Source organism: Tiliqua scincoides, chromosome 8 (genome assembly GCF_035046505.1).
Source record: "Tiliqua scincoides isolate rTilSci1 chromosome 8, rTilSci1.hap2, whole genome shotgun sequence".
Lineage (NCBI taxonomy): Eukaryota > Metazoa > Chordata > Lepidosauria > Squamata > Scincidae > Tiliqua > Tiliqua scincoides.
The window spans coordinates 51423177-51441705 of NC_089828.1; the positions used below are offsets into that span (position 1 = coordinate 51423177).

General features: G+C 45.5%; 1 protein-coding gene across 3 annotated transcripts in view; it reads left to right on the plus strand.

Moving 5' to 3' along the window:
• GGNBP2 (gametogenetin binding protein 2) overlaps window positions 1–16634 on the plus strand; it is a 42689-nt gene extending 26055 nt beyond the window's left edge. For all 3 annotated transcript variants that reach the window (XM_066635311.1, XM_066635312.1, XM_066635313.1), the window contains exons 8-14: window positions 3639–3813; window positions 5469–5663; window positions 7524–7668; window positions 9219–9344; window positions 10552–10697; window positions 11615–11866; window positions 15936–16634. In XM_066635311.1, the coding sequence (XP_066491408.1) occupies window positions 3639–3813; window positions 5469–5663; window positions 7524–7668; window positions 9219–9344; window positions 10552–10697; window positions 11615–11866; window positions 15936–16139 (1243 nt within the window). In that variant the 3' untranslated portion in view covers window positions 16140–16634. The remainder of the gene's footprint in view (window positions 1–3638; window positions 3814–5468; window positions 5664–7523; window positions 7669–9218; window positions 9345–10551; window positions 10698–11614; window positions 11867–15935) is intronic.
• The last annotated feature ends 1895 nt before the right edge of the window (window positions 16635–18529 follow it).

Genomic DNA, 18529 nt, shown 5'->3' on the forward strand with positions numbered 1-18529 from the left:
GTACCAGCTATTGCTTGCTTGTTGGCTCCTGTCACTGCTTTCATCTTGGGGGTGTGTCCCTGATATGGTAAGATGTGTGCATGTGGGTGCTTTGCCACATGAGAGATTCCAACCATTTTACACATCTGGGCAATTCATTGCTGAAATTGCTGTGACTAACACAGCCGTTTTGGTTTTTAAAAGTGCCCAGTAAATCAAAATGTTTAATCGCTCCCCTTGCTTTGTGTGTTTAGTGTCTTTACACAAACAACTCGCTGAAATACAGTTAGTCGCACTGGTTCCAAAGAATGAGAAATAAATGAATTAGAGCACACTGTTTTTCTGTTGTTCCACTTTTAGAAAGCTGCTGAGAGAATGGTTTTATTTGGCTCTACCACTAAGTTATGTGTGTGCATTCCACAGTTTCCTTCATGGTGGTTTGTAACTGAGTAGGAGTGCAAGGATCAAATTTTGAATTGAGTTTTGAAGAGAGGTGTCTTCTCTCAATGGCAGCTCTGTTGCACTTTAACAAGCTTGCTTGCCTTTAAAGGAAACTAGTGCCTTTGGCCTACCTAGGTGGCTTGAGCAGCTTATTCTAGCATATTGTGAATTTGGTGGGTGGGAGTAGTGGGGACTGAACAGAAATGTCCCTCCCCCCACCTAAGCTACCTGGCATTCAAAACAAACAATAACAGGAGAAAGATCTTTTATTATTCTTTTAAAAATATGAATAGGGCTTATGTTCCTTGGTGTGTTAATCAGACAATTGTGGGTACTGTGGCATTCATGATTTGATTTTTTTTTTCTTTCATTTTGGGCTCTGCAACTTGCCAGAAACTGCAAGAAGTCAAATTGGTAGCTTGGAAATCTGTTCTCGGGTGTGTCACATACTTAAGGGGGGTTGGGGTGCTCAGAGTTCTTGGCTCTCGAACCCTAAAGCCCTCAAGGCCCCCTGATCAGTAGTACTGCCACCACCCTGTACGTGCCAGTGTCTCAGTCCAGGGACACTGAGACCCTCTAGGCTTAATTCTATCTCTTGCAGGCACTGAGCGCTTTCTCCAATTAAAGCTTCAGTCCTCATGTTACTAGACCTCAATGAGTACTTGGTAGCTTGCTGAACGGCTAGGCAGGATTCTGAACCTTTGTCCCCCACAGACAAGGAAACAACTTAGTAAAAGAGATTTTTGTTTGTTAAATACATGAGGTTACGTAAGTTACATAAGGCAGCAAATGCTAGAGGCATAAACATCTAGGAAATATCAGCAATAAAATAACAAAGCTAGCTGGCTATCTCTACTAATCCCTATCTTTCACCTGGGTCAGCTTGTTTTGTAGATCTTTTTAGCTCCAGGCTGCCTGTGAGGCCAGATGCCCATGGTGGACAATGGAGCTCACAGCGTGCAAGATGTTGCACCCAAAACCTCTGTCCAAGAAGGGGCTGGACACACCCTTCGGGCCTCATTATTATACCTATGCTAATAGTACTGAGGTGACTTCATACTTATTTAGACTGTCCAATCAGAAACTTTTGAGGACAGAACCTTCTTAAAGTTGGCCTGGTTGCTAGTCGTCCTAGTTCTTACCCCTCCCAACTGGAGATCCACAGCTGCATTTCATCAGCTTTCTGTCTGCAAAGGTGCCACATTCCAATGGGTTGTAATTCTTGTTGTCTGTCCTTTCTGGCCAGCAGAGGAGAGACAACAATCTTTGTGTTTGTTTACTCACGTTCTTGCACCTAGGAACTGCTAGCAACTTCTCCGTTACTGACTTAGTTTGGTTCAGGCTCCACGTGCTAACCAAGGCCTAACATGTACACATTCATGACAGAGTGATGGTGTGGCATGTGCCATTTTAGGGTTGCCGGGTGTTGGGGTTGCTCTCGATTTGCTTGCAGCACAAGCTTGGTGCTGTTGCAGATAATGCTTTGCAGACACGTTTCCAGATTCTGCCTTCTGGTGTGGATACTGAAACATGCCTTAGGCCCAAATCCTAACCCACTTTCTAGCACTGGCATAGCTGTGCCAATGGGACATGTGCTGCATCCTCCAGTTGGGGGGGGCACTCATAGAGGCCTCCCCAAAGTAAGGGAATGTTTGTTTCCTTACCTTGGAGCTGCATTACCCTTACGTCGGTGCTGGAAAGTGAGTTAGGATTGCACCCTTTTAAAATTTAAACTGACCCTATGCATGTGCATAGGATTGCTTATGTCCAACTGCCTCTTCAATTTTTAAGACTTGCATCCACAAAGAATGCATGGGCTTGGACTGTGGCTGCAGGCCTGTGAACAGTTACCTGAGTGCAATTCCGCATATACATAACTAATGCAAGATTGTAGCCTGTCACCTGTATGCACAGAGCTCTTTCAGGCATGATCAAGGGGCTTGAGTGTACCCAGTGGGATGTTTGATGTCATTTTTTTTTAATGGCAGATTTTTTGAATGGCAGATTCTGCCATTCAATTCGCAATCTGCTTTCAGAAACTCACTGTTTCCAAAGCAGTTTGTCATGTTTGAGAAACATAAACCTAAACCGGTTACTGGCAGTCAGAATTAGTTGCTTCTTTCTTTGGATCCTGTTTTTTTTTCTTTTTCCCAAGTGTGGAAGGTTTAAGAGAGAGGCAAATTCACTTTTTAAATAGCAATTTATTAATGTTTGGCTAAAATTCATTCTAACTAAGAGTCTTTCTCTTACCAGTTACCATGTTTTTTATTCTTGTACTGTTGGTAAATCTCGTGGCGATGGAATGTATCGCCCTGTTTGCATAAAAGGAGACACTTTTATGGGGTGCAGGAACCAAACTGGGGTTGTGAGGCGTGAAACATGTTGCCAACCGGATGCTCTTTCAATTGGCTGTGGAACTGATGGATCCCATTCCCCCCAGCATCCAGATCAGAGCAATACTATGCCAGGGATGAAAATTGGCAACCATCTGTTAAAATTGTTATACGCCATCATTCTAAACCATTTAAGGGAACACCAAGGCAGCTTACAATCTTGCAAAACATCAGTTCATATAGGTTCCCCACACTTTTGAGCCAGAAGTTCTCAACTGCGAGGTTTTGTCTTGGCTCTAGTTAAAACTACTCGGCAAGTATGTCCTTGAGTGTGTTAACTGGGGTATCAAAATAAGGCCCATGGAGATCCATTGCCTCTAAGTAAAACTCATTGGACAATATTCATGTCACGTAAGCGCTATTTTCAAGCACTAGCTTCGGACCTGCTTTTTCCTTCCATCTTCTGTCTCTCTTTCCCCTCTGTCTCAGGAGTGGGCTACATTCAACTCACTGGCTCTGTTATGATCCCAAGAACTCCAACTCCTTCTGATGCTTGTGCAAGAAGAGGGTTAGATCAACACTAACTTATGCTCCCAGACATAAGTTTGAAAACATAGTGGTTAAAAATGAAAAGGCTTTGTACTTTCTAAACTGTATTAAAGGTGAGATTCTTTTCACCTCCCCTCCCCCCAGGTTTTTCACTTTTGGTGATGGTAATACAATGAGATCAACTTCTCAATAACAGCAGTGATTCAGTTACTACATGCTGGTAATATCCTCTCCCTGTTTGGGAAACTGCTTCGGAAGAGCTGTTCATTCTGACACAGTATGTTAGTATTGTCCTTAATGGCTTGCATCAACTCTGTATAACTTTGATACTCCTAGGCGAAGAGAGAGGCATGCAAAAACAATAGATATAGCCCAAGAGGAGGTTCTCACTTGCTTGGGTATCCATCTGTACGAAAGGCTGCATCGAATCTGGCAAAAGCTCCGGGCTGAGGAACAGACGTGGCAGATGCTATTTTACCTTGGCGTGGATGCTTTACGTAAAAGCTTTGAGGTAAAAAACAAAGGCCTGTGTTTCATGCTTGCTTGCAGCAAAGGCTTCAAGAGGTGTGGGATAGACCCGGTAGAGTATCAAGTTCAAAACTAAATTGTCTGCATTGAACAAATGTAGAGGGTGGGGTCAGGTTTTTAACTAAATTTCAGAACTATGTACACTGATAAATGTTTATATTGTTAAATGGTGTGTGGCAGGATTGTCTGTGAAAAGACAGCATCTTTATCTCACAATGGGAGCTAATAAATTAGGTAGTAAAACCTGTTGCAATGTTTAATATTTCTGTGTGTTTAAAAAATGGGTATCTCTGGGTGATGGTGATTTCTTCCTACAGTGAGAAGAAGTGGATTGGGGAGAGGGTGGGATCTTGGCCTGTCCTCTCTGCATGTAGCATTGTGCTCCATTGAAATCTCTATTTTGGAAGGCTTCCACATGTGTAAAACACATCCTCAATTAGGATGAACCCTGAGATGAAAAGGTAGCACCAGAGGCATTGAATACCTGTGTCCTACCACTTAAAAACTGTACAAGGATCTTCCCCTGTGATGTGATGATGTGTCATGGCTGAGCTGCAAATTGGGACTTATTCAAATCCCACCTCTGCTGAGAGCTCACGAGATGGCTTTGGGCAAGCCACCTCCTCTCTAGGGTTCAGCTCCCAACTGCAGTGCTTGCTTTACAGAATTGTTGCAAGGATTGCAGTTAGATCATACTTGTGAAACACTTTGCGCACTATACACATGCCAAGTAGTATTCCGTTTTTAAAAAGTATGCACAAACCGGAAAACAGTGCAGTAGAACTTGCTGCTGCCCTCTGAGCATCCACTCTAGAGTGGTGGCCGTCCTTTGCCCACTTAAACAGACGACATTAGCAACAACTTCCAGGGAAGAAGCAGCTCTTTTCCATTTTCTGGGATGCAGTGACTGTCATCTTTGGTTCCCAGTGTGTGCATATTTGGGTTCACCAATGCCCAATTTTGGCTGCACAGTGCAAGGGTGGATCAATAATTTGGGGCACCTTTGTATTAGTTTCCTCATGGTATGTTTTTTGGAACCCTAGTGGAACACAGTTTTCAAAACACTGTCCTACTTGCCACTTAATACAAGCTTATGTTCTTGTTTTAATAACCCATTTGTCTAATGCAGTGTTTCTCAAACTGTGGGTCAGGACCCACTAGGTGGGTCTCGAGACAATTTCAGGTGGGTCCCCATTCATTTCAATATTTTATTTTTAATATAATAGACTTGATGCTACCATGATATGTGACTGCATTTGGGGAAATACTATAGACCTGTACTTTTAACAAACTACTATGTATATTTTAACAGTGATAATAAAGGAAACTTCCTCCTGGATAAGTGTGGGTAGGATTGCAGCCTAGGATAGTTAAAAATTTTCCTGCTTGATGACATCACTTCTGGTCATGACATCACTTCCAGTGGGTCCCGACAGATTCTTATTCTGTCCCGGTGGGTCCCAATGCTATATGTGTGAGAACCACTGGTCTAATGTATATAGACTATTACCAGTGTTCTGTTAGGCTAGGAAACCCTGTTAGACTGCAGATGTGAGACTTTTTGATTTGATGGAAAGATAGCGGGGAAGTCTGTGCCCTCTGAATTACACAGCTCGACCTTAATTTTTCTCTGAGCAGATGGCTGTGGAAAAGGTGCAAGGCATCAGCCGACTGGAACAGCTGTGTGAAGAGTTCTCTGAAGAGGAGCGGGTGCGAGAACTTAAACAGGAGAAGAAGCGCCAAAAGCGCAAGAACAGAAGGAAAAATAAGTGTGCCTGTGAGATTCCTGTTCCCCTGCAAGTGGCAGAAGAGAAGGAGTTGAGCCAGGAAAAGGTTAGCTCTTGTTCTTCAGCTTGGACTTGTGCACTGATGCATGTCCACCCTGGCCTAGGTACAGAAAGTGTATGGTCTCTGCAAGGTTGTGAAAGAGGGTGTGCTTTTAAGACACGGATTTAAGAGCCAGGCCAAGGATCAGTCTGGTCCAGTCATGCCAACCCTGACTGGCAACAGCTTTCCAAGATTTCTGAGGTACAGAATGTCAGTGAGAACACTTCTAACTAGAAAAACCAGGGACTAAACCTGTGACCTTCTAACTAAATGTGTAAAGGGCTTCTGTACTGCCCCTTCAGTCAGATTTCCAGGGTGGTTTACAAAGGAAACAAATTGCAGTTTAGAAATACAGGTATCCAAATAGTTAAAAGCAGCAAGCACTTAAAATTGAAGCTTGTTAGTGTACTTAGAAACAGTTAAGTTACTGCAGCTAATCTTCATGCATACTATACCTTTTCTGTGTGACTGAAACTAAACTTGTGCTCTACCACTGAGCTTCCTAGAAAGGCCTGTCCAGGCAGTGAACCTGGGACCACTCACAGGGCAATGAGCCTTAATGGGGTTGTGCAGCCTGGTGCAGGACTAATAACACAGGCCTACAAAATTGAGGGTCAGAAACGTTTTTCCCAAACTTTATGGTTGTTTGATAGAATTTGGGGTGCCGATTCAAAAAATGGTATCCGTTTTGCCCTATCATGTCTAGTTTTGGAGATATAGTATATAGCCTCATTAGGAAATGGTTCAACCATTCACTAAAGAGGCTATGCCGTGTCTCCAAAACTAGACGTGATAGGGCAAAAAGGATACCATTTTTGGAATCAGCACCCCTAGTATACCCAGGAATTGGTGTAACATTTAAGGAAGCAAAATGTGTGCTGGCCTGTGTAATCGGAGGGAGTCTCACTGCATGGTGAAGTGTGGCAATACCCCTCCCCAGGGGGTTTAACAAGCCAAGCAAAGGTGAGGCCCTGACTTGGTGCAGAGCGCTGCATGCAGAAGATCTCGAGTTCAGTTCCTGGCATCTCCAGTGTTGAAAGGATCTGCATTGGCAGGTAGTGGGAAAGGGCCTGCTCTGAGTTCCTGGACAGCTGCTGCCAGGCCTAGTACGCAGTACTGGGCTGTTGTTGTTTTGCTTTTCAGCAAACTTTAGGAAGTGGTTTACTTAGCCAAAATACATGAAAAGAATAGTTGGCATTAACACCTATATGATGCCATGAACACATGGCCTGTCTATCCAGCACAGTCACCTTCAGCTAGTTTGTCAACCAAGCTGGCACCACCCCTCATTCCTGTGAGCATATCTGTATTATCGACAGCATACCTGCTTTGCAGGCAGAAAGTCCCAGCTTCAGGTAGGGCTGCTAGAGAGCCTTGCCTGGAACTCCTGGAGGCTGCTGCCAGGCAGTCCTGGCTTAGAGGTTTCATCAGAGCTGACGCCATCTCCAAAGGGCAATGAGGCCATGAGTTCCACTGGCTCTGCAAGTGGTGGGAGAGGTGCATATGTCAGTGGAGGAGCTCTTGGAAAAGCTGGAAGGGGGGCCAGGAGGACCACGCCTCCTCCTGGGGAGCCAGTGATAGTGGGGGAGAAGTGGTTTGTTCTTGGGTGCAGTAGGAACAGGCTGGCGATGGCTGTCATGCTTCTCCTGTAGTGGCTCTTCGCCTTCTGCTTCCTCACCCACATCCCCATCATGCTGTACATGGATCTGCAGGGGCTGCTGCCTGGGCTGTACCCGGAGGTCATAAGTAGCAGGTGATGCTGTGTCAAGAATTTGAGTGGTATTTTAGTCACCTTGTTGTCTGCAGAGCCAGTGCTGTCTCTTTCAGTTTGCCCTTCATGCTGTTCCTCTTTCCCGCTCTTTAAAGGAAAACTTTTTGGAAAGCAGTTGCAAAGCCTGTGGCAGTACAGAGGAGAGCAGCAGCTGCGTTGAAATCCTAGTACCCAACGAAAACACTTCTTGCACTTGTCCCACTGGTGGCACTTTACTGGGTTCGCCTAAAATGAAGAAAGGTCAGTGAAACCTTGGTTGTGTTGGAGCAGAATGGTCTTCTAGATTAGAGCAGTGAGCAGCACAGCTTCAGTTGGCTCTTCCTGTAAAGCTGCTGTTGGCTGGTTTTTAAAAATTGTGTCTTCTGTGGACTTTGGGCAACCTCCGTGGTTCTCCCTGCTTCCCATTTTATCCTCACAACCCTGTTGGTATCTCCACACCAGTGGAACAGCTGCTCCAACAGAGTGGAGAAACCAAGATGGTGGAGAGGCAGCAAATGAGGCTAGGACCAGAGACACCTAGGTCCAAATCCCCTCTTCCTTGTGAAGCTCATGGGGTGAACTTGAGCCAGCTGCATTCCCTTAGCCAAACCTCCCCACAGGGTACACCTAAAATGGATATTTTGTTTATTTAGGCTGCAATCCTAACCTCACTTTCCTGGGATTAAGTCCCATTGAATACAATAGGACTTACATCTGAGTAGACCTGGTTAGGATTGTGTCCTTAGCTTCCTAAAGAGCACGCAGTGCCTTGAATTCTAACTGTACAGCCACATGGCCACACAGCTTGGAGAGAACACAGGGAGGGTGAGAAGTATGAACTAACAAACTGGGGCTAATCCCCCTCTCCCCAAATACAAAGAGATCCTGTATTGGTACAGAGATTTCAATTGATGCAGCTATACATGTTCTGATTTCAGTTTTCTGGGAGCTGTGAGGTGAACTACACCCACATGGTGCCCTCTGCCCATCTCCTGACAGTATGTTGGGTGGGGTGTTGGGTTTAAGCCTTAACGGGTGGTCTGACCTGGTGAGTGTGAGCCCTCAGTCAATGCCCTAATCTGGCCCAGCCCTCTGACACCTCCCCAATATATGTTGATAGCGACTTTGTAATGATTGGCGTAGTGGTCTCATGGTCCTTTTTAGTTTATGAAACCTATGTTGGCAACCTTCAGTCTCGAAAGATTATGGTATCGCCCTCTGAATGGTGGTTCTGGAACAGCGTCTAGTGTGGCTGAAAAGGCCGATTCAGGAGTGACAATCCCTTCCACACTGGGAGCAAGTGCAGTCTGCCCCTGGTGTGTCTCCCTGGCTACGGGCCTTCCTTCTTTGCCTCTTTGCCTCAGACTGTCGGCCAAGTGTCTCTTCAAACTGGGAAAGGCCATGCTGCACAGCCTGCCTCCAAGTGGGCCGCTCAGAGGCCAGGGTTTCCCACCTGTTGAGGTCCATTCGTAAAGCCTTCAGATCCCTCTTGCAGATGTATCGCAGCTGTGGTCTACCTGTAGGGCGCTTTCCCTGCACGAGTTCTCCATAGAGGAGATCCTTTGGGGTCCGGCCATCATCCATTCTCATGACATGACCGAGCCAACGTAGGATGCCAGATAATAGCAGTTGTTGCGGCAGATTCCTGAAGCAGATTGCACAGTGGCTTGAAGTGCCTCTGCTGTTCAGAGAACACATTAACATTATCTAATTAAAAGCACTTTCAAACACTTCCTGGTTTTGTGTTTGTGGCCTAAAGGCGAAGCTCTCTCTCCAGCTCTGTTAACCTAAGAGCCTTTCCCCTCTTTCAGGTTTATCTGCACATTGTAATGGCAGTGACTGTGGCTATTCCTCCAGCATGGAGGGTAGCGAAACAGGGTCGCGAGAGGGCTCAGATGTAGCTTGCACTGAAGGAATCTGCAACCATGATGAAAACGGTAGGCCTGTGATGGGTGTACTGGTGTTGCACTGCTTTCTCCTGCCGCTCCTTCTTCTGAGAGCCTTTTATTAAATTCCCACTTCCCAGAGCCTTGGAAAGGAGGGGATCGTCTCTCACCCTTTTCTTCCATTTTCCTGCCAGTTTATTCCTGTCCTGGTCTTAAGATGCTCCTGTTTGGGGGGCTCTGTGTTATGCTGTAGTTGATGTTTTCATATGATCTGCTAATCTTCAACTTTTTTGAAATCTGCTGCTGTAATTTAAAATGCTTTGTTTTGTCTTATACCCTGTAACAAGGGCCTCCAAGACAGCTTACAAATTTTAAAATGCAAAATTTTTTCTTTTGTGTGCTATTAAAAAAATTGTGGGGTATGTTAAGCTGCCATGGAGAGACTTTGAATCAACAGGATAGTGATAAATATTAAAATTCTTTACCTAGTAGGGACCCTTACCTATAGATAAGAACTTTTCCCTTAAGATTAAGGAAGGAGTTATGAGAATAGGGGTAGGGAAGAAATGGTTTCTTTCCTGCTTCCTGCATAGGGCTGCATGAGGCTGGTAACCTGTCCTGCATTCTGGAGAATTGCAGGATTCCCTTTTGAGATCTTGCCAGGGAATCTCACTGTTTCCTTACCTCCTTGCATGCAGAATAGTGGCAGGAACACCAGGAGGCGGCTTTTCAAGTCATGACGCTCCAGCTACCTGAAGATAGACTGGGAGCTAAGCTAGGAGCTGGTTTCTGTAACCCCAGGGAGAGGAACCCTGTCTCCAGAGAGAGTTGCATCCGATTCTGCTTAGCAGCATACTTCTGGATTATGCCCCTTAGCTCACCCTGGGCTCCATAAGGGGGGCAGCAGGAACCTCAAGGAGCTGGTTGGGGGCAGGATAATATGTAAACCAGTAAAATTGTTTATCTCTGTGTGCTTATCTAGCATAAGCCACCTTGGAGATCCTTTGATAAAAGGGTAGAGTATAAATTGTCTTAAATTGGCCTCTGGCTGTTTCTTGGCCTGGACAGACAGACCTGTTTATCCAGGCCTCTGTGGATCTTCTTGTATCCATCCTACCAGCCACTTAACTTAGCAAAGCAGTTCAGTGCATTTTATTTTCATGGACAGTCGCTCTTTCAGCTCTTAAGAAGCAAATAGCCACAGTACGTTCTTTTTTTTTCTTCCACCCCCCTTCCCTGACTGCTGCTTCTCTTGCAGGTGATGATGCCTGCATCCATCGCTGTGACGACAAGGAAGAGGACGGGGACAGTTGTGTGGAATGCTGGGCCAACTCCGAAGATAATGCCATGAAAGGCAAGAACAAGAAGAAGAAAAAGAAAAGCAAGAAGTGTGAGGCTGAGCATGTAAGCAGGAGTAGGGGGGCATGGAAACACTGCATTGTTTCTGGGAAGTTACTGCCCTTCATTTCCCCCCCCCCCTTTGCTTCCTATCACTTTGGTTGTGCATATTGTGCATAATTGTAGCTCTGAGCCCTCTGGAACTGCACGTGCTGTATTTTGGTCAGAAATTACCTTTCATCTAGGCGGGGGTGGGGGTGGGGGGAGAAAGGGACCATATCTCAGTGGGAGAGCACCTGCTTTGCATGTAGAAGGTACCAGATTCAAGCCATGTCTGAAATGCTGGAGAGCCTCTGCTAGCCGGGGTAGATGTTAACCTGGGTGGATCAATGATCTTTCTTGGTATAGCACACTTATCTTTTCAAATCTTTTAAAGTGCTATTTATATATACTAATCTAAATACAATGACATAAGACATCATTCGCAGATCAATCACAAAGCTGCCATCATCCCAGAGCAGTTTTTTATGGGTTAAAAAAATCATGTGCATTTGATAGTAAACATAGTTCTGGCATAGGGCCAGGTGGGGGGTTGGGAAGTAGAGAGGACAGCCCACTAAAAGGAATTGTGGCGGAAGAGGGTGTTGGAGGCACTCTGCCTATGGTAAAGTCTGTATATTTATCATTTGGTGAGCCAAGAGGGGTAGGAGAGCAGAGTTTGCCTGGCAGCAGGAAAGCCCTCGCCTGTTCCCTTTTGCAGGCACATCTGTATGCACCTGTCTTACCCAACAGCCAGGATCCTCAGAGCTACTTCTGGTGCACCCAAGTTCTGGTTAAACTGGTTGTGCTGTTATTAGAGGGGGCTACCTGGGGCACTTAACCTGTGTCCTGAAACTAATCTTTGCAGAGAGATTCTACCAGGGAGGAAAGGGATAGGGGGACTTGCCAGTGATTTGTGTTCCTCTTGGTTTTCCCCCCCGTAGATCCAAAAGCTGAGCAACTGTGTTGTAAACTCAAGTAATCGGGGGAACTCAGGAAATACCATGCAGCACACGGAGTTCCACCGGGAAAAGACCAAAGACTCGCATGGTGAAAACTGCTGTCGTGCAGAGAAGGGTGCGCATCCGGTGCCTTGGTTGGAGCATAAGAAAACAGCATTGCTGTGTGCAGAACCTCCAGAGGCTGCCTGTGTTACTGAATCTGGAAAGGGTGCCAAGAGTTTGGTGGAACTCCTTGTAAGTAATGGGAAACAGAAAGGAGTCTGGTCTCTTTTTGGCAGATTTGTAGGACCTGGCACTGGGCTACATTGCGTCTGGGCGTGCTAGCCTACTCTCAGGGAATGTGGAATTTGCTACACAAGATACGATGGTCATTAGCTATGATAATAGGGATGGACACATTTCACAGAATGTTAGTCCATCGTTGGTTATTAGCTATGATAGCTAAATGGAACCTCCATGTACAGAAGCAGTCTCTCTTTGTAGGACAGGAGTCTGCAACCTTTTCAGCAAAGGGGCCAGACTTTTGACAGTGTCATCACAGGGATTCCAGCCTGGGCAGGCAGCTGTGCTATTCTGTCCAGCGCATGGCAAATTGGGCAGGAGGCTTTGCCTCCCAAGACAAGCTCCGTGTGGTCCAGATGCCCTTGGGTGAGGGGCTGAATTCGGCCTTTGGGCTGTGGGTTGCTGACCCCTGCTGTAGGGGAAAAGGTGTTCGTATTTTATTTGTGAGATTTCCAGAAGCACCTGACTGGCTGCTCTTGGAAACAGAACACTAGATCAGAGGGCCCATGGTTCTGACCCAACAAGGGCTGCCCTTCTGTCCTTTTACAGGCTGCATTCCTTCTTGTGAATGAACACAAGAAGGCATTTACTTAGTTGGGCATTGTTGGAGATGGACTACTGGACTAGACAGGCCTCTAATCTGTTCTAACAAGGCACTAACTTGCCCATGCACAGGTTTTAAACAGAGTTCCGACTTGCTTGTTATGTGCGCAACCTTGTATATGTAGCAGCAGTGTGGGCAATGTCTCTCCATTGGCATTGGCTTTTATACACGAGTCAGCAACCCCAGAGTTGCATGGAGGATGGTGCAAGAAGATTCAGGGTCTGTGAACCCATGATCCAGCTACCATGCTGAAGCTGTGCCAGGTCTAAATCATTGCCTAAATGCATGACCACCTCGGAACTCCCATGGAGTCTGTCTTATTGATGGAAGAAATCATCCCATAGTGGAAGAAAGACAGAATACATGGTGGTAGATAGTAGAGCAGGGGTGCTCAGTACGTCGATCGCGATCCACCGGTCGATCACGAGGCAAAATGAGTCGATCGCAGGCTTCTCTCCCGTCCACGCATCCCTGGGAGTGAGCCCTGTCCTGGGAGTGAGCTCCCTGGGAATGACGCTCCCTGGGAGTGAGCTCCTGTCCACGCATCCCTGGGAGTGAGCCCTGTTGACTCTACTGGGGCTGACTCGTGAGTAGACCTGGAGAGGGGCCGCTGGCAGGCTTCTCTCTGGTCCATGCATCCCTGGGAGTGAGCCCCGTTGACTCTACTGGGACTGACTCTTGAGTAGACCTGGAGAGGAGCTGCTGGCAGGCTTCTCTCCCAGCCACGCATCCCTGGGAGTGAGCCCTGTTGACTCTACTGGGACTGACTTACCTTTCCCCTGTTTTTGCACTGGTATGTATGGAGATCTGCCCCCCCCAACTTCCATCTGTTGGTTCTGTGTGCAAGGGGTTTTGCACTGGTCTTGCTGTGATGTCTATATAGAGATCTTCCCTCCCCCACACCTTTCCCCTGTTTTTGCACTGGTATGTATGGAGATCTGCCCCCCCCAACTTCCATCTGTTGGTTCTGTGTGCAAGGGGTTTTGCACTGGTCTTGCTGTGATGTCTATATAGAGATCTTCCCTCCCCCACACCTTTCCCCTGCTTTTGCACTGGTATGTATGGAGATCTGCCCCCCCCAACTTCCATCTGTTGGTTCTGTGTGCAAGGGGTTTTGCACTGGTCTTGCTGTGATGTCTATATAGAGATCTTCCCTCCCCCACACCTTTCCCCTGTTTTTGCACTGGTCTGTATAGAGATCTGCTCCCCCCCCCCCTTGTATTGGAATCGAGGAAGATCTGGTGAGGAGGTAGATGTGTTGTCAGCAGTGGCCCCTTTAAGGGTAAGGCCTGGGCATCCAGCAGAGTGTGCTGCACAGCTGCAGCCACTTGAAGGCAGTAGGGCCCTCAGGGATATAAGAGCACCTGAGGCAGGAAGGGCTCCACATATTTATGTGAGTCAGCCTTTTCCTACATGAAGATCATTGTCCAAGTACCGTTCCACCATGACTGATGAACATTTGGAAGTGTGCTTGAAGCTGGCTGTCAGCAGCTACTGTCCGGACTATGCATCCTTGGCTGATTCACTTCAGTGCAAGTCATCAAAGTAAACTGAAGTAATTACAAAAAATGTTTATAGTTAATTATATTGTGTTGTGCAATATTGGCTCATGCGGTTATGCAAGGTACACCAACATACATTGTACACATAAATGTTATATGTTATGATGGCGCAAACATTGTAAAAAAAACTCTGGTAGATCTCCGGGCCTTGCTGGGTTTCAAAGTAGCTCTCCAGCCAAAAAAGTGTGAGCACCCCTGTAGTAGAGCCTTATCATATACCAGTGTTTCTCAACGTTTGTCCCCTGCTGTACCACTTCTCATCGGTATCCTATTGGAAGTACCACTGGAAGTAACTGGAGATGCCATTGTCAGTTACTTCTGAATTGGAAGCCAGGTGCAATACAACAAACACAGGTAAGAGACTTGGGTGAATGGAAGAACTCTCTTGAGTACATGAAAAGCACACAATGGAGCTCTGCCTGCAGGACCAAGCCTCCTACCACTGCTTGTCACATTGCATTACTGGTCTTGCTGCCAAGGTGGCAGAGATCTGGAGGTCCTGTGTGTACCATTGGACACCACCTCAAGTACCAACTGTGGTATGAGTACCATTGGTTGAGAAACAGAGACTTGTACCATTGTGCAACACTCAATGGGAATTGGTAACACTTGTGTTGTTATCTTGTGTTGCATTCCTCACTGATGCTCTTAAAGGCCAGCAGCAACTGAGTGATGCTGGAGGGGTCAAAGGTTGGCATCCATTCATTTAAAGGGGTCAGACATTTGGTGATTTCATTGCTGAACTGCCAGGTTGCTGAACCCCTGGAAGTGGTTTGTGTGGAGCTTGGCTTGGGAAGCAAAGCCTCTTGCCCAAGTGGCTGTGCCATTTCCTGTCCTGCAACTTGGGCAGAAGGTTTCACTTCCCAAGCTGGGTTGGATGACTTTGGCTGCCAGGTCAGATCTGGCCTGTGGGCTTTACGTTACCAACACCTGCTATACGTTTTCAGTGTTCTCTTTCCCCGCTTGCTGAGAACTTGCAGCCAGCGCTGAGATATTCCGACATCAATAAAGCTGTGTCATAGTTTGTCGCCTTGTGAAGCTTTTAGCTTGAAAGGCAGCATACAAATCTCTTCACAGTGGTTCTCAAACTTTTTAGCACTGGGACCCACTGTTTAGAATGACAACCTGTCCGGACCCACCGGAAGTGATGACATTAACCTAGAAGTGATGTCATAGCCAGGAGTGACATCATCCAGCAGGAAAATTTGACACCCCCCATATGACAAAATCAAATTAAATGAATTAATTCATTAAGTGAATTAAACATACTAATTGTAAAAGTTTAAAAATTTATTGAAAATAAACGCTCTCCTAACCCTCCCAAACCCTTGCTGATCTGTTTAAAAAAAGTTCCCCAAACATCCCAAAGGCTGCAATCCTATCCACACTTACCCTGGAGTAAGCTCCATTGACTATCATTGTTAAAATCATACACCTAGTAGCCTGTTAAAAGTACAGATCTGTAACATTTCCCCAAATGCAGTTGCATACCATTGTAGCATCAATAAAAATACCATACCATACCATCGTAGCGTCTAATAGATTAAAAATAAAATACCCATTGAAATGAATGGGGACCCATTTGAAATTGGCTTGCGACCTACAGTTTGAGAAACACTGCCTTAAAATATTGTAATGTCGTATACCTTGTACTTCACAGAGAACAAAAGGACACTCTCTGGCCCAAGGGGCTGATGTTCTTAGAAAACATCACACAAAGGAGGCAGCAGAAGTAAGGGGTGGAAATGGAGGCTGCAATGCACAGGGGACAAACATTTGGCTTTGCTTCATGTGCCCAAACTATTTAACTTGCCCTTCCCCTTAATTTATTCTCTTCTCATCCCTCCAACCCCAGGATGAATCTGAATGTACTTCTGATGAGGAAATCTTCATCTCACAAGACGAGATCCAGTCCTTCATGGCGAACAACAAGTCTTTCTACAGCAATAGAGAACAGTACCGACAGCACCTGAAGGAGAAATTTAACAAATACTGCCGCTTGAATGACCACAAGAGTCCGGTTTGTAGTGGTTGGCTGACAACAGCCGGAGCGAACTAAAACCAATAAAATTAGCTCTGTCTTTCAATGAAACTCTCTCAGTGACTACTGCGCCTTTTCTCTTTTCAAAACACTTTCTTTAGTGACTTAACAAATCTTATCTTTTAAAAATCAATGTGGCTTTCTGTTCCCCCCTCCCCACCCATGCAGGAGGCTGATGGAGGAGATACCTTTAATTTTGGTTATTCGTTTTTTTTTTCTTTTGGGCTTGAATCTTTAGTTTTTTACTAGATTGGAGCAAGCCTAGACAGTCATAATTTAAGTCTTCTCTGTCTCTCTCTCTCTCTCTTTCTCTTCATTCAGTGTTTCTCTTAACTGTGACACTTAACAAAAAAAAGCAACTTAGTGGCAAAAGTAATGTTGTACTTATAATTCTGTACAGAAATGACAATGAGCTCCATATAAAGATTTTACAAAGTAGACATCCATTTGCAAAAATGTTCTGGATGTAATATGTTGAAGCGCAATGTGCAAAATTTAAAGAATAAAGAATATTTATTAATATGCATAGTAAAAAAGAGAGACTGGCATGTTTCTACTCTGGTGTAATAGTCCTTGTGATTGGAGGCTGAGTTGGGCAGTCTTCACAGTTTTAGGATCTACTTTGGGGGCTGGTTGTGTGTTTTTACTAGAATTTTGCAGTTTACCAGCTGGAGCTAGGTGCAAAATAATGACTGGAGGGGTTGGGGGAGAATGGGGGAGAGCAAATTGCTGCATCAGTGAACCATACACTGGGATGACCCGCATGTACATTAGTTACTACAGGTCAGGGATTCTAACAGAATTAAAACTGGCTACTAGACCTACACAAAGACCTGATCAGAGGCTATTGGTTAATAATGACCCAACTTTAAAATCTTTCTTCAGCTTATTGAAGGGCCCTTGGTTTGTTTGCTGCCCAGCAAGGGATCTCTTCTCCCCCCCCCCCCCAACTTCAGTGGACCTCAGTAGATGCAGTCCTGTATATCCTTACTTGGGAGTCATTCCTGTTGAATTCCATGGCTGACTTGCTGTTTGTTTACTCATGTATAAGTGCATTTTCTGGTGCCCAATCCTCCTACAGTTAAATGAATAAAGAGCCCTGAACTAGATACTGGAGTCAGAGAAACCCAGTGGTAGCAGCTAATGGAGAAACAGCTTCCTCTTGGAGATCTTGGAGAACTGATCTTAGAGATTTTGGAGAACTAGAGTCATCAACTTTTGTCTACACCTGACTGGCAGTATTTCAGCTAGGAGTCTTCCCCAGTCCTAGCTAAGGAGGTGTGTGGGGTGGGCTAGGACCTTCTGCATACAAAGCTACTATTCTGTCACTGCATTGTGGATACTTCTGATGAACCGTAAAAGTTGCCTGAACATCAGTGTATTAATCCAGCTAAGCCCAGTATCCTCTACACTGGCAGCAGCTCCAGGGGCTTGAAACAGATTAATGAAGTCAGTGGGAGTGGAGTTGGTGTGTTTGAAATGTCCCCTTTCCTTCATTGAGCTTGGGGGGTAGAGTTCATGGATGTGGGTTACCCCAGTTGATCCTTGCAATAAGCCTATAGGGTTAGGAGATGTTAACGCAGAGCACCTGACCCAAGTCTATCCAAAGAACCCCAATGCCAAGTGGGAATTTAAACTAAAGGCTGGTTAAAGAACTAGTAAACCAAGAATGGCTTGAACCCCCAACATCACACCTCCTCTTGTGCAACTGCCCCCAGCTTCCAATGTGATCCCCCTTCTATTATTCTGAGGCCATTTCCTGCAGGATCAAGACAAGAGGTGCTCTCCTGTTCTCAGCCTCCATAGCTGCAAAGCCTTATAAAATGACAAGATGGGCAATTGTGGGAACAAGAGAAGAGAACTCTTCCTACTTCTATAAAAATCTGCTTACAGGGGAGACAAGGGGGTGAGAGCCATTGTACCTCTGCTTACGTGGCAGTGAATCAATGAACTTTGCTTGTCTTTATAAAAGCAACGTGATTGTGGGTTCAAACCTTATACCTGTGTTGGTCCAGGTTAGGTGCTAGCATCCCTTTGTCTTTTATGGACTTCTAGCACTGTATAAATGAGCTGCTGTGACAGCTCTAGTGCGAAATCCTCTGCTTTTTCCTATAAATGTGTATGCATTCCACATTGAAAGATAAGGTGAATGAGCACATGAGGAACAAACTGTTGAATTGTTTGAAATTGACTAGGGATAAACACTGGGTTTCTTGGGGAGGGGGAAGGAATATTGAAGTCTTACGTTTTATTGGTCTGAGAGAAATCTTGAATAAACAGAACATGATCCTGGCCCAGAGAATCGCTTGTACCTATCTATACATTTTAACTATTTGATTTTCATCCTATTTTGAACACATTTAGAGATTGGTTTTTCTGCAGTTCATCTACAGAGTTATTAAACAAAC